General features: G+C 42.7%; 1 protein-coding gene across 4 annotated transcripts in view; it reads left to right on the top strand.

The window, feature by feature from the left end:
- The window catches only part of CAMK1D (calcium/calmodulin dependent protein kinase ID), a 239,589-nt gene that overhangs the window by 214,703 nt on the left and 8,705 nt on the right, over positions 1 to 16,181 (top strand). For all 4 annotated transcript variants that reach the window (XM_054073244.1, XM_054073261.1, XM_009568859.2 and 1 more), the window contains exons 8-10: positions 755 to 833; positions 12,380 to 12,467; positions 13,134 to 13,272. In XM_054073244.1, coding sequence (XP_053929219.1) covers positions 755 to 833; positions 12,380 to 12,467; positions 13,134 to 13,272 — 306 coding nt within the window. The remainder of the gene's footprint in view (positions 1 to 754; positions 834 to 12,379; positions 12,468 to 13,133; positions 13,273 to 16,181) is intronic.

Below are 16,181 nucleotides of genomic sequence, written 5' to 3'. Positions count from 1 at the left end.
TGAGAAGTTTTTCTAAGCCCATGAGGGTTTTCCAAGAAAATATGAAGGTCTGCTGGCAGACCCCTTTGCGTTTTGGAGGAAAAGCACATCACCTAAATCAGCACAAAGGTTTTCCTGCCATATATGGCTTTGCTGTGGCTCCTTCAGCTACTCTCTCTTCAAACTACTGGATACATGCCATGCTGCAATCCCTCTGCCTGCTATTACAGTGTCGATTAAAAACATACCACTTCATGAACAGAGGAGTCCATTTTCATTGGTAACTTGTTTATAAATATGCCACTTGTCCTCAAAGCTGCCAATATGTGCAATTACTTCGAGCAAGAAATGAGCAGCTCCTCTTACTGTGGCATCTGGCCTCCTCCTTGCCTTTACCTTCAATTTACCCGCATCCCCAACAGAAGTGGCCGTATTCAGACCACTAGGATGGCCAGAGGTGCTCAGGTGACCAGGGAGTTGGGAGCTGGCAGGCTTGTACTGTGCTGACTCTGAATTATCCACCCACTCCTAAATATACATGCAGGGGTAGATGCCTTCAGCTTTTATCTGCCATACTAAATAGCTTGGATTTGGTCCTAAGCCACTTCAGTTATGTCTGTACTAATAAATGACAAACAACCCAGAGCCATTTTCTGATGCTATGGCCAGATGGCACTTTGTAGCCTGATCAGTGCTGTTGGCCAATGATCCTGCATCAGAACTGAGCATCAGCCTTATTGCTTTAAATTATTTATTTTTTTTTTTTTTTTCACAGCTAAAGACTTCATTCGAAACTTAATGGAGAAGGACCCTAATAAAAGATACACCTGTGAGCAAGCAGCACGGCACCCTTGGTAAGCAACAGTCACTGCTTTGTGAAACTCTCAGGGCAAAGAGCATCATTTTACATTCATGGGTGGAAAGTGTTTTTTCTGTCACAAACTATACTAAGCTTTACTGAAAAACTGTGTGTTCTTAATTCCTACAACCCCTGCCTTTGTCCTCCAAATTTTCCTGGAAAATCATGATAGACTTTAATCTGATGCATCATCCTTTTTGATCCTGTATAAGGATTCAATGAAGTGCTGAATTATGTATGTTGACTGTAGTGCAGCAGTGGGATAAGCCAAAATGATTGAGCCAAAAATCATATTTTGGGGCAAAAGGTCAAATTCTGCAGGTGTGCAGAAACCTGGGTATCAACCAGTTCATGAGTTCCTTGCCAAAGTAATATCAGAGCACTTACAAGCATCCCATGAAGTAGGAAGACTGTGTCTGTGATTCACAGATGCTAGTCTGTCTCCTACTTGAATTAAAGACCTGTTTTCACACACTGTTTACCCTCTCTTGTTGAATGGAAGAGACAGGAAACCCTAGGGAGGGATCAGCTGAGTGTGAATTAGCTGTAGCAGTGCTATCTTTCTGTAGCTACTACAGAAAAGTACCTGGTCTGACTGTACTCATAATTTAGACCTCTGTTAAGTACTTTAAATTACATGATATCTTTGCACATGGATGACTTCGCCGACATTACCCAAAGATTATGTAGCTGAAACAAGAGTGGCTCATGTAGTTTTGACCAGTGACTGACCAACACTCAGGACTACTAGCTGCAGCCACAAATGGGCTCTGGAGGTAAGTCCTTTAGGGAAGGCATCATTATGTATGCAGTAAGATATTATTTTTTTTGTTATAATAGCTGAAACAGAAAGGAGTCAATGGCATGGTATTTTCACCCTAGCTGTGTGTTAGACTGTGCTTTCGTACTATCACAATTACCATAAATACAATTCCCTTTGCAGTTTCTGGAGTATTGGCTGGATAAGAGCATTAAGCGGTGCATTTGAGGGGAACAGAAGTTTTTCCTGAGCATCCATAGCACCTCAGAAAAGCAACTGTGCTAGTGTCACAACTAGCTGAAAAGCCTGATGGACTGCAAAACCATCCTGGTGATGCAGTTTGAGCCCAGGCATCAGCCTCGTGTAGTGTGGTTGAGTATAAAATGCATAGTAAGAACAGCACAGGCACAGAAGTTGCCACTGAGGCTGCACTGCTTTCTTCCGAGAGTTGGAGACGTTTGTTCAGGCAATGGAGTCTACATCCCTCTAAGGTTGGGGAGCTTTGTCACTGGGGCTCTGGTCACCTCTGCTTCCTCAGCAGACATGGGGTTTGGACACACTCCTTGAACTTTCTAGCTCTGAAGAGACAGAACTTGGTACACAGTTTAAAATCATGTTGAATTTCAAAGCAGAGTAAAACTTAATGGCTATAACTTTAGAACAAATACTTCAGTTTGGCTTCAAGGAGTTTATGCTCTTCTCTCTCTGGCACTCACTGGTTGCTCTCTGCTCATTGCTGCTTTCAATCTTGGGACTAGATGGAAAGTAAATCTTAGAATGGTTCGAGTTGGAAGGGACCTTAAAGATCATATAGTTCCAACCCCCCTGCCATGGACAGGGACACCTCCCACCAAACCAGGCTGCCCAAGGCCCCATCCAACCTGGCCTTGAACACCTCCAGGGATGGGGCAGCCACAGCTTCCCTGGGCAACCTGTGCCAGTGCCTCACCACTCTCACGGTGAAGAAATTCTTCCTAATATCTAATCTAAATCTTCCCCCCTCCACTTTATAGCCATTACCCCTAGTCCTATCACTACATGACTTTGTGAAAAGTCCCTCCCCAAATCCTCTCAAAGATTTTTACCACTCTGGCTTACTTCATGATTAAGTTTTACCAATACACAGGCTGATTAATTGTCCCCATAATTAATAGATGATTTTGCAGTCATGAAGGTCTTCAGTAAATTAGGACCTCAAAAGTGGTAGAAATATAGTGAAATGGCAACAATTTTTTCATAGTGGGAATGATATGCTGATGTCTCAATGAAGTTTGTCAGTCACTGATTACGAGTTAGACTAAAGATAAGATTGAAGCTCAGGCTTTACAATTAAGAAGTTTTTTGAAAGGCTTGGGATGTGAAAGGCAGTGTAAATCACTGAGAAAAGCAAAGTTCTTGCTCTTCTTCCTCCATACTAATGACAATTAGACACATTTTACAGATGAGTTTTAGCTGCATCAGTGGCTGGCATCAATACAAATGAGAGATGAGGAGAAGTTAGAGATCCAGGCCTGCCCTTTTCCTAATGTCCCATTAATGACTGCATTGTCTCTGTGACAAAAAGGAAATCTGGGAAATGAAATGCAGCTTTTGTGAGCTGAAAGTAAAAATAATTTCTAAATGATACTGGCCTGAGTCTCAGGAAATTAAACAAGTTACAGAAGTCAATATTAGAAATACAGAATAAACAATGAGAGTGCAGCTCCCAGCAGAGAATGAGGTGACCATTTGTGTAACCGAGAGGCAGATTTTCCAAAGCCTTACATCCAAGATACACAAAACATAAGCATCCAGCTCTTGGCCCCACTACATCTGTGTTGGTTGTTGGAGTGCAACAAAGAAACGTGGCACTTGTAACACACACAGCTTCTGGGCCCTCCTAAAGGAACAAAATGATAAAAAGTGTTTTCATTCCTTTTTTTTTTCTTTTGCTTTTGCATGTCATGGCCAGGGGCCAATGGAAACTCACAGGCTGCTCCATAATATTTTACATTTTCTACAGAATCCATTCTTCCATTTAAAAACAACACCCCAAAAAGGGATTTCCCCCATTTCTCTTGTGGAGGGTCATCTTCTGTTGGGCTGACTTTGTAAGGCAGTGGTTTATTTGTAGGGCTGCCTCCCAACCATGTCAAGCATGGCTCAGGGTCAGGCTTTGAGATATCAGACGTGCAAACGGCACCACAGAAGGGAGGGTTAAAATATTCACCGTGCTCCCACCCCACATCCCAAAACCACCTCCCCTCAACACAGACACAATATGCACCAGTGCAATAAAGAGCAGGACATTTGAAGAATGAAAGCAAAGTATGGGGGTTTCCAAAGTTATGGCTTCCTATATGTCTCTCCTCCCCAGGAAGCTCTTGAGCAAAACTCAATATCTCATTCGTCCATGCTTTGAAAAGCTTCCTGTTACATAAATGTTGCAGTTATCATAGAATCATAGAATCACCAGGTTGGAAAGGACCCACCAGATCATCGAGTCCAACCATTCCTAACACTCCCTAAACCATGCCCCGAAGCACTTCATCCACCCATTCCTTAAACACTTCCAGGAAAAGTGACTCAACCACCTCCCTGGGCAGCTGTTCCAGTGCCCGATCTCTTTCTGTGAAAATTTTTTTTCTGATATCCAGCCTGAACTTCCCCTGGAGGAGCTTCAGGCCATTCCCTCTTGTCCTGTCCTCTGTCACTTGGGAGAAGAGGCCAGCTCCCTCCTCTCCACAACCTCCTTTCAGGTAGTTGTAGAGAGTAATAAGGTCTCCCCTCAGCCTCCTCTTCTCCAGGCTAAACAACCCCAGCTCTCTCAGCCGCTCCTCATAACTCTTCGGAGAGTGGTGTAGTGAATTTTTGGATGGTTGGTATCCGGTAGGGATAAATGTTACTAAAATGCCTTTTTGGGTAATTGAGGCTATTTACCCAGATATTATCTGTTATTTCAGAGTTAGTGCTAGGATCCACTTTTGGCAAGCTATTGCTTGTTTCCGCCCATATTGCTTATACCAGGAAACAGTGAGGTTTTTACTACTCCTTTTCTCATTCTAGTGATTATATCTGTGGCAATGACATCCTCCCCTCCTCGTTGAATGAGGGAAAACCTTTACACTGGTGAAGGAGGGGAGCTCTGTGCTTCCTCTCAATGGTCGGCTTTGTCATTCCCTCAGCCTGGATGTCCTGAGTACGAGAAGAGCATTGAGTAACTGGAGTGTGTCCAGAGGAGGCCAACCATGCTGGTGAAGTATGAGTCTTACAAGGAGAGGCTGAGGGAACTGGTATGGTTTAGTCTGGGGAAGAGGAGGCTGAGGGGAGACCTTACCACTCTCTACAACTACCTGAAAGGAGGATGTAGCGAGATGGGTATTGGTCTCCTCTCCCAAGTAACAAGTGATAGGTTGGGAAGAAATGGCATCAAGTTGTCCCAAGGGAGGTTTAGATTAGTCATTAGAAAAAATTTCTTTACCAAAAGAGTGATGAAGCATTGGAACAGGCTGCCCAGGGGAGAGGAGGAGTTTCCATCACTGGAGGTATTCAAAAAGCATTTAGATGTGACAATTTGAGACGTGGTTTAGTAGGCATGGTGATTTTGGCCTGATAGTTGGACTTGGTGATCTTAGAGGTCTTTTCCAACCTTCATCATTGTGTGATTCTACATTTTAAGTTTCCAGCAAATCCAGGCTTAAGTTCCTCTCGCTTGTGATTGCATTCAGTGTTCCAGCATTGGAGATAAGGGTGCAAATGTTCAGCCAGCAGAGAGAGGATAGCACGCCTTTTATACTGGGGGCATCGCATACCACCTTTTCACATGAGAATACACCCCCCTTAGCAGCACCACCTTCTGTAGTGTCTGCATAGTGTTGCCTTCTTTCTGTGTGATCAAAAATAATGAGGTCAGAGCAGACTTCAAGTGGTCCCGTAAATGATAGACTCTTGCAGAGTGCATACACTTCAAGTAGTCCTTAATGACATCCCATAAAAGGTTGGGGCTCTTTACCTCCGGAACTGGTTCTGTAGAGCAAAGTAACTGAAGAAGCATCTTTGAACCCTATAGTTCACATGAAGTGAAATTGAGATTCCACTGAGTTTAATGGAGGTTTTGCCACTGATATTGGTAAGATTTAGTGTTTGGCTCCTTGTCTCCACAAATGAACACAGAATATCTACCCAAGTCACTGGTGCTGGGCAAATGGTAGAGAATTAGTATATATGATGAGGTGGTTCTGAAGGTTTCAAGCTTTCTGTGGAATCTTTTCCCACAGTATCAGATCACTGAGGTCAGCTACAAATTAGGAAGAAATCTATCAAATAACAAATACTTAATACATCCTCTATAATCTGATTGTGATGAAAATAGTTAATTGCACATGAGATGGCTACCTGGACATGAGATTTTGTTGCTTCAATATATGACATTTCTGAAGAACAAACTGATTCCAAAATATACCTATTATTTTAATTACCATGTTTTTATTAAAAACTTCCAAACGAGGCTTACAAGAACTGGATCTTGCAAGATATTACATTTGAGCCTTTAAGGTTAATAATCTCTTTCAATTTCAGGAAACTTCTCAAGAATAGCCAGCTATTCACATGACTAAATGTTTGTAGAGGATTAGACCCTAGAAAAAGTAAATACTTCTTCCTGATGGCCCACTTTTCTGTGCTGTATCTGCTCCCCACATGCCTGCATTTACGTGATGTTTTGCTATTTATCATCAAATGGCCTTGGCAGGGGGACGGTATGTTAAACTCGGAGTTGGCAGAAAAGGAGGCTAATAACTGCAGTGAAGTATGGTAACTGAAACAGTACAATATGTAAGACTTGTTGGTATAATCACTGCACCTCAGTCTGTACAATCTGTCCATTTATATAGCTTTCTCCAGTTTAATATACAGGTGACATGCTTTCCATTGGAAAAGTTATTTATTTTATAGCGTAACTTTCAGTGAGGCTGGCACTGTTTATGGTGTGTTGCAAAGGGGCAATGTTCTATTTAGTTGTTCCACTGTGGCTTTTCGAAAAGGACATGGAAAATGAAGGTAAAAAAAAGAGTAGGGTAATTTTGCTGCAGCATGATACATTTTAATGTTTCCCTAGCTCATATTAATGACAGCAATTAAGTTTATTAAATATATTACCATGTCAGAACCCACATCCTGTTTCAGGCAGTTGCTCGGTCTGTGGTAATTGAGGGCAAGCAGCAGAAACCCAGGGACCTGTTTTTTCCCAGCTACAGGATCACACAGTGCTCCCCATCAGGTCCAGTTGAGTCCTGCAGCACCAACTTCAGCCTCCAGGTCAGGTGAGAGAGAAAGAAAATGGTCCTTGGAGGTCAAGGAGAAAGTCTAACAGTTAAGAAGCTGTTATAGGAACCGGAAGGTGTGCTGTGAATTTATTTGCTCTGTCACACATTACCCAAGTGACCTTAAATGGGGTTTAGAGCTGTGTGCTGAAGCCGCTTATGGCTTTGAAGGCAACCTGTGACATCTGAATTAAGGGGTGATATATGTATCACCTCCCTGTGTTGACTATATAGGGGAAAAGGAAGTTATGGCACTTAAGTTAGATACCTGTGTCTGCGGATACAAATGTGGCCCTCACTTTTCTGTACAGCTCCTAGAGAGTAGAGCAGATACTTGGGATGTGCTGATGTCCATCCCCGCCTATGCTGAAGAACTGCAAAGCTTTGGCAAGGACTGAGCCTCTGCAAATTGTGACCATGACCCTGAGTGTTTATGACGTGCCAGAGAGCATGAGCCAGATAATAATTTCCACCCAGGGAAAGGACATGGTTTACAAAGAGCTCAGTTCTCAGACAAAGTTGTTTGAAGTGTGAAAAGGGCTCCCTGAAGGGAATTGCTGATGTTTACAATATTAAATCAAACTCTTTGTCGAGTTCATTCCTGCACTCTATTTATTTTGGATCATCACTGATATTGTATGTGTGTGTATATGTATTTATACTCATGCATGTATGTATGTGTATGTATAGAAGAGTTATGATCCTTCAGTGTTATCCATTACAGCTAACTCCATGTTTCCTGTCATCATGCTCAAGAGTATTTCCAAGCATTGTTTGGCCAGCACAACGTCTGAGTTGGCTGCTTTCAGTATGAAGGTTCAGAAAATGATGGTAGATGAAAGACTCTGCAGGGAAGATGCCAGAGACATATGCTTGCAGTATGCTAACAAGAATCATCCAAAAGGACATTTACTGGCTTTATCATTGTTGGAGGTTCCTCTCAAAGCTTAGAAGTGCTATGGCCAGATAAATTGCTGTGATAACTTTGAACCCAGGGAAAGAGCTAAAATAAATTAGATACTATGAAATAACATTTAATCATTAGATTAGATTCCTCTTAAGCAGAACTAGATTTGTTATGATTATTCATGACAAATAACCTTCTTGGCTTCAGTGAACATATTTTTGATGAGGAGTTGTCAGATTGTGGCCCTTGGTATCCAATTCTGTGTGTTGAAACGCTTATATATTTACAAGTGGATATAAGACCAGCTTCAACGCAAAGTTCCCCAAACCATTGTTAGGGTATAACTGCTTTCATGTGCTGCAAAACGGGAATCCCAAAAGAAAAGTCAGGTTCCAGTTAGGCTAATCAGTCCTTGCTCGGTTCTGGGTGATGCTCAGCATGATAACAGATCATGTATTATTCTGATTTGTTGGATTTTTGTTTTGTAAGCATGTGTGGTAGGTAGAAGCAACATCTTTTACTGGGCCAGCTGGAATAGTAGGTAAAAACAAACTTCAGTGCTGGCACAGTTAACTTTAAAGTTAACTGCAAAGCCAAGAAGTATTGCTCCGGGTTTGACTGGATATGCATCTCTGAAACAGAAGATGACTGTTTCTCAGGGAAGATGGAGCTAATCCCTGAAGGAGGAGGGTATGTTGCGCAGGGAAGAGAGAAAGAAAGTAAGACGCTAAGGTATTTTTGTCCTAAAAGGAAAAGGAAGATGGTTTATAGCCTGTGGACTTGGACAGTTACGGAAAGGTGGAAGGGTGATTATAACATGATCTAAACTCAGTATCTCTATTAAATTTCATGCATTATCTTCTAAGCATGGGAGTTAAAGTTTGTGATTAAATACATCTAGTACAGATGTGATGATACCTACCTCGGGGTGGGTTTGTGTGCCCAAAAGCTTATCACATTTTTCAAACTGTAACAGTTGATTGTATAAAAGATATGACTTTTACCTGCTCACCTCCACCTCTCTTGCCTGTGTCCTTAAACCACCCCATCTCTAGCGAAACAGCAGCAGCAAATGGCTGTTAATGTTTCTTTTGTTGTTGTAGAAATAGATCTGTACTATAAACACTATAATGCCACGAGTATTTTATAGAAGTTTGAAGATCCTCCAAGGCAAAATACAGTATAAAAGCAGAGTCCTCATGTTACAGTATTGCACCATTAACAGAGTAGTTCTTCAGAGAAGAACAGAAGCAGCTCAGAAAATAATCCCACGCCCAACTTTGGCAGTCAGGGCTGCAGTTTGGACCATGCTGTTCGGCATACCAGCACATGTTTGAATGGATTGTGTTGTGCTAAATTAGCCCCAGCATTGCTATTATTTAGCTCTGATTCAAAACTAGCATCTGCAAGGTGCTAACACTGCTGAAGAGACCTTAGATGTAGAATGGTGCCCATCACTGTGGTGTCTAAAGGCTTCACAGGGTGTCTGTCCATCCCCTTGTAAAGTAAACAAGTGCTATTCTGCCTGTTCAGGAAACACCCAAATACTGACACTATTTTTCTGGAATTGGCAGAAGTGTATAGTGAACATAGAATTAGTGGTGGTAGAAGATGGTTTGTGAGCTATTGGAGCCAGCAGTTTCTTGCTGAAACCACTAGTATTTCAGAAAATGATCCCTAAACTCAATAAAATATCAAGCCTGTATTTGAGTTACACACCCCATGAAATGTTTCATATAGCAAAAATGCATTTGCAAGCTCTTGTGGAGGCTGGCAGGAAAGATCTTCTGGAATAGCTGGCAAGGGTATCATACCTCAACAACTTGTTCTGCCTATGTTTCCAATATAAAATTTGACTAGTGGGAAACATGATCTATGCTTATACAACTTGTTAACAAACTTGTTCATAAAGCAAAATGTTTCACTAGTGTCAAAGGAAAAATGTTCTTTGCAAATGTGAGTAAATTTTCTCTTTGTACCTTGGTCTTTTTGATCAGTTACTGAATGGATGCTTTGGCTTATAGCTGTCCATATATTAAGTGTTCAGCTTCATTTTCTTCTGCAGATTTGTAATACATGGTTAGTGCTTTCAGCTGACTCGTGTTGAGGACACCTGCCTTCACCAAGGAGGTATCCTTGGACATGGCAGAGTGCTAATGACATTTGGGAGTGACCGTAGGGCCTGTGTGTACCAAAAGGCCAAGTGGCTGCAAGGAGAGTATACACAAATCTGCGCACACTTGTGTACCTAAGCTAATGAGCTGCGCAGGGCAGGCAATACAAATAGAGTCTTCTCAGACTGCTGGGTCATCTCTTCATTGAATTGACCTGGAGACAGTCAGGGACAGACACTCTGTCATTTGGGTGTATAGTCGTGTCATTTGGGTATATAGATGTGGCTGTGGTAAAGCTGTAGAAACTACCTCACAGGGTGATTTTGTACTAGAGAAACACCGAAAATGCACTGTATAGTGGATGCACGACCAGGTGGGCTCTTTGTCCATCTGGGAGTATATGCTGCATAGAAACCATCAGTCTGTATTGGGGCTAACAGTATTCCCTGCAAGGGACAGAGGATGGAACAATGAACATAGAATCATAGAATCATAGAATAGTTAAGGTTGGAAGGGATCTTAAAGATCATCTAGTTCCAACCCCCCTGCCATGGGCAGGGACATCCCACTAAATCAGGCTGCCCAAGGCCCCATCCAACCTGGCCTTGAACACTTTCAGGGATGCTTAATGCTGCCTCACCAAAGTTTTAACTCCCTGGCTGCAGTAGGAAATCCAGACCAGTTTGCTTCCCTCTCAGTGAGAGAGGTGATCCTCTTCGGAGGAAGATCTGAAGATCTTCCAGTTCTCAAACACCTCTCCTTCTCCATCAACAGCATGGACCCAAGAGAGGATGTCAGATGCCATTTGGGAGCCATGCTTTGCTCATAGTACTGGTTATTCTGCCTGCTTGAGATAGAGGTTATGTGGTTGTGACAGTCAGCCAAGTGCCTTTCCCAGTCGGAGGTGGACTACCCCGAATGGGAACCTTGCTCCTTCCTACTCACAGTACTGCGGACTCGAGTGCTCTTGAATAACTCAGTATAGACCACCACCAGCTGCAACAGGACAGGATTGGTGGCTCTCCAGTCTTGGGAGATGGGGATTTAGTCCCTCATCTTCCTCCCAAGAGTAAGTAGTTCCTCTCATTTCTTTCACTTCTTGCATGTTATCAGCAGAGAGGAGGGGAGCAATGCGGAGGAGAAGGGTCCTGGAGAGCGCTTCTTAGATGTGCCATTGACGTGAAGGCAGAAAAGCTGCATGTCCTTTGAAGAACAAGGTTACAGTTTAGAGAGGTCTGGGCAAAACAAAAATAATGTCTCCAATTCATAGCACACATAAATGGAAAGAGCAGGCTGGGGTATGTAAGCAGAGTTTCATCTTTTAAGAAACACAAAGCAATGCTGCCATTCTGCTGCCTTAGTTGGAAAACAGTGAACAGTTTGAGTACTGCCCTGTAAGTAAGATGTGGACTATTGGAGGAAGTCCAGAGAAGCTCACTAGATGAGAGGATTAGAAAATATGAGTTATGAAGAAACAGTGAAGGAATTGGTTTGTTTAGTCTAGACCAGAGAAGAAGGAGAGAAGACATGATAACAGTCTTCAAATATGTGAAAGGATGCTTGAAAGAAAAAGAGAATAAATTACTTTCTATGCCTCCTGGCAGACAGAGGGGCACTGGAATAGGTTGCCTGAGGAGTCTCCATCTTTTGGAGATCTTTAAGGACTGGTTAGCCAAATATCTTTTAAAATGAGCTTGACAGTGCTGGGGTGGGGAGAAGGACTTGATGACCACTGAGTCCTCCAGATCTTAATTTATTGAAGGTCCATGCCTCGAGAAGTTAAATGAATCAATAAAATTCTCTTGAAATAATTGTGTTTAACAGAGGTTTCAATGTGTCTTTGTCTGTTAAAAAAACTGAGCGAGATCAGTTAAGTTTTTAGGTTGGGTGTTGTTCTGCTTAAGCTATTTGTGCAACTTGTGCTGCTTTAGTGAGCGTCCATGTTTCTAGATGGATGTTTCAAACACAGTTTGTTGTAAATCTGTGTAAATCATGATGAATGGCTATGTACATTGCAGGGTTGCAGGAATATCTCCAGTGCGTACAGGAAACAGACAGGTTGGAGTGGCTCTGGAAGCTGCTGCGTGGTTGAGGCTAAAAGTAGTCTCAGCCTGTTGATGTTAAATCTTTAGATGTAAAGAAAAAAAACCAAGTAGAATGTTTTCATCTAGGACTGTAATGGTGATAGAAAGCAGCCGTGCACCAACAAAATAAGATCACACCTCTCTGTAGCTGCCAGACCTACAAGCCTTATCTACGCTTGCTTTTATTGCCCCAGATTTTCCACCACTACTGCCAGCAGAGACAGTGGTGGGAAGTTTAGCCCTTGTGTGAATGAAATCATTATCACTGCTGGAGCAATCGCACCTCGGACTAGCCTTCTCTGTTGAGGAGGAGGAAAAAGGAGTACTGAAGGAGAGAAAATGATCTCTTAAAATTTGCCTTGTCTCTCTGTTTCAGGATTGCAGGTGATACAGCGCTCAGCAAAAACATCCATGAGTCAGTCAGTGCTCAGATCCGGAAGAACTTTGCAAAAAGCAAATGGAGAGTAAGTGACCCATCCTCGGGATTACACTTAGACACCTAACTCTGCTAACACGATGGCCATTGGCCACCCTTTCAGCATGTTAGTGTTTTTGTCACCTAAAGTTTTGGTCCAAATAGTTGGTTCAGTCTTGGGTTACATGGTCTTGTGGGACCTTTTAAGGGGATGCAACTGACCAAGTGTGTAACTGTAATGAGTGTGAGAGATGGAGGTGGGACTGCTCACAGCTACAGCACAAGTGGTGTTAAGCAGATTTGGGGTCAGCACCGTGGGGAGACATGAAGCAACGTGGACACTGCGTGTGTTGATGTAAGGAAGGGTGTGTCAAGTAAGCCTTTCCTTGTGGGCTGCTGCATCCCATCTGTGTGGTAGTGGGAAGCAGGACTGGGGCAGAAATGCATGTGGTTTGATATTGTTGTTTCTAGCTTAGAAACGAGAAACTGAGAAAGGTTTGAAGAATGGTGGAATTATCCACTTCTGATAATTGAGCAGACAGGAGGTCATAAAATCATAGAATCATAGAATAGTTTGGGTTGGCAGGGACCTTAAAGATCATCTAGTTCCAGCCCTCTTCCATGGGCAGGGACACCTCCCACTAGATCAGGGTGCAGAACTAACCGTTCCACCTTCAACTTTCTTTTTCTTTCTTTCTTGTTTTTGTTTTTCCAGCAAGCTTTTAATGCCACAGCAGTTGTGCGACACATGAGACGATTACACCTCGGCAGCAGCCTGGACAGTGCAAGTGCCAGTGTGTCGAGCACCCTCAGCCTGGCCTCGCCGCTTCCCGACACAGCCACCCGGAAAGATTGTGAGTAGTCATCATCCCAGTGAAGCTCCTGCCACAGCAGTTGAGCCAATTTGCGGGGTCCTCATTTTCTGTTTGACTCCCAGGCTGCAGTCCTCAATGCAAGTAGGTTTGGCTTTATGCAAGCAAGTATTTAGAATAAGGACTGAAAAGAGACCAAGACCTTCATTTTTTAGTTGACCGAAAGAGTAATGATTCAATTGGAAAAGTTTATGCTCTAAAAAAATTTAGGTTTTATCTTGGTGCATTTTAGAGAGAAAAAAAACTATTTCTTGTGCAGAAAAAAAGGCTTTCACTTGGGAAAAAGACCCAGACCCCCACAGCAAAAAACTTATGTATTTGGTTGAATGCTGAAAAAGTTTACTCAAACTGTTTATGTTTGAGTTTCCAGTATTGTGATAAGACATTTTTCTGTGAAAAATTGCTTACCTTCTGTTCAGTTTCCCATGGAGGAGACTGATCCTGCCAGTCGGCAGGATCCACCCAGCTGCCCCCTTCCTGGGCCAAATTACGCTCCTGTATGAAGAGGCCCATTCGTTTGAGTGTGATTTAGGCTCTGTACACCCCAGTGGGACTGGGCCCTCTGCCTTGTTTGTTATATGCTGTAATTGAGATTTTCAAGCTGTCCAATGGAGTCAGTTACTTGGGTTATATACTTTTTTTTTTTTAAATGCCAGGGAAGGAGACACAGCAGCAAAGGGATCATTTGGAAGACAGAAATGCTTCATTTACAATGAAGCATGTTTAATCTCTGGCTTGTGAGCATTTCTTCTATTACCTTCTGTCTATCTGTAGAGATTTTTCTATCCAGAAATGGAGGCATGTGGATTTTACAATTAGAGGAGATTATTTCAAGGTGCGGCACCAAATAGGAATGCTAATAGCTTATGGTATTGCAAGTCAGTACTTACTTTACTGGGAATTAAAGTGATTGTTTCTAGACAATACCCTGTGCTATTCTGGAACGGAAAGCACCTACTATGCAGGATGGATTTTGGACAGTGCCGCTATCTGCCTCTGCCAGCCCTTGCTGCCACCCTCTGCTCCTTGATGAGGACATGCCACCAGCCACAGTGCCCACAGCTGGGCAAAAGCTGTGGTTTCTCTTGCTGTAATGAGCACAGTTTCCTCCATGGATGGGGTGGGAGCTGCCTTCTTGGCACTGCGTGAGGTGTTTTTCCCAGCTTGTGCCATGGCTGAGCCAGAGCAGAGCCTCTTTGCATCTGATGGGAATTCACGCCCAATGCCCACTTTGCAATGCCCAGAGCCAATCCTACAGCTGCTGCTGCAAAAAAAAAGCATCACTGTGCTGTAGGCACACATCTGGCACCTGCAAAGGAGTGATGTAGCAAAGCATTTCCAACCATGCACTGGCAATACAGCAATGTAGAAAAAACCTTTCAGGGGAATAACTCACCTCTATTTTGGTTTCTGCTGCAGTATGTGTAACCTGGACTCCAGTTAGGTCTGGAGCATCTGGCGGCATGCTTTGCTGTGGAACTAGTGGGTGATTAATCTTCATTCATCCAATTGCTTAGTCTTAAACAGTGTTAATTAATAGTATTGAGTAATCTGAATAGCAATGGAAAAATTCATCTGAACAAGAAGATTGAGAAGAGAACAAAGTCTGTTTAATCACTACAAAATACAGCAGGTCCCTGTACAGAATCCGACCATAATTTGCAGTGGTGGAGAAGTCGGCAAGGATATGAAGGATAAAACTAGATGTGTTAAGATAGCTGAATATTTTTCATTTCAGAAATGTGAGGCAGAAAAGTGTTACCAGGTTTCCAAGCATTAAGCATAGTTAAGTCCAGCTTTGCAGACAATACAGAAGCACTTCTGTTCCTCAAAGAAATTAATTAAAGAGTTAGAAGATGTTGGAGCCCCAGAAAAGCAGCGAGGACAGCCAGCAACCAATACAAGGAGAGACATTAAGAGCTGCCATATCAAATGCACCCTAATAGATACCTCCTGTTGTGAAAAAAAACTGAGGTCTCTCTCCTGCCTCTGTCTTTCACAGTGGTTTTCTCTGGGGACAGATTTCTTGCACGAGAAGGATCCCGTGCAGCAAGTTACATGAAACAGCTGTGCCGCCGTTAGGAAATGTAATACTGCCTAATGCTATTAATAGACATTTAATGAGCTCTCCAAATAGTTTCAAATGCAGCAATTTCACATCATTGAAGACAATTAAATACAGCCTTTGCCTGAGAGTAGATTATGTCAGGCTGCATCCTAATTCCATTCCCTGTATTAGGGCAGAGTAGAGATGATGCATTAGGCTGGATAATGCTACCTGTCAGGAAAGACTAAGTGAATCAGTTGGAATTTCTCAAGTGTATTGGTCTGATCCTTGGTCCATGCCTGGTTTGTTCACTTTAGACATGATTGGACTGCCTTGATTAATTACAAGACCTAGATGTCTGTGTTTTTAAGGTAATAGAATAATTGCAGTATGAAGCCAAGATGGCAAATGTCAATACTGCTGGGAAATAGATTGTGGCTGAGTGTAGGTATAGCATAGTTATCCTGAGGCTGAAATACCACCTTGAAGCATGGAAAAGTAGGTGGAAGTTGTTATAACTATCAAAAAAGATCCTGGGAGGCATATTAAACTCCAGCCCAAGAATTTATTAATATAGGTTTCATCCATCCTTTATTCATCAGGCTGGAAAAATGGACTCTATTTCTAATTGCTCTGAGTCTGCATCTTGTCAGAATGAGGTGACTGTCTCAGGTCCCCATTCAGCAGCTTTTCCCACACCAGAGCTGCCTTTGCATATCAGTGCCTACAAGGCTGCCAAACTGCATGGAGAGCTGCGCATGCTGTCAAAATCTAAAGATCTTCCTCGTGGAGTCTCAACAGCCACTGAGAGAGGGGTAGTTGATCTGCAGAAAGCTCTGGCAAG

The sequence above is a fragment of the Cuculus canorus genome, chromosome 1, assembly GCF_017976375.1.
Source record: "Cuculus canorus isolate bCucCan1 chromosome 1, bCucCan1.pri, whole genome shotgun sequence".
Taxonomy (NCBI): domain Eukaryota; kingdom Metazoa; phylum Chordata; class Aves; order Cuculiformes; family Cuculidae; genus Cuculus; species Cuculus canorus.
The sequence above is the reverse complement of the archived record's forward strand: the minus strand, read 5'-3'. Positions and strand labels throughout refer to the sequence as shown.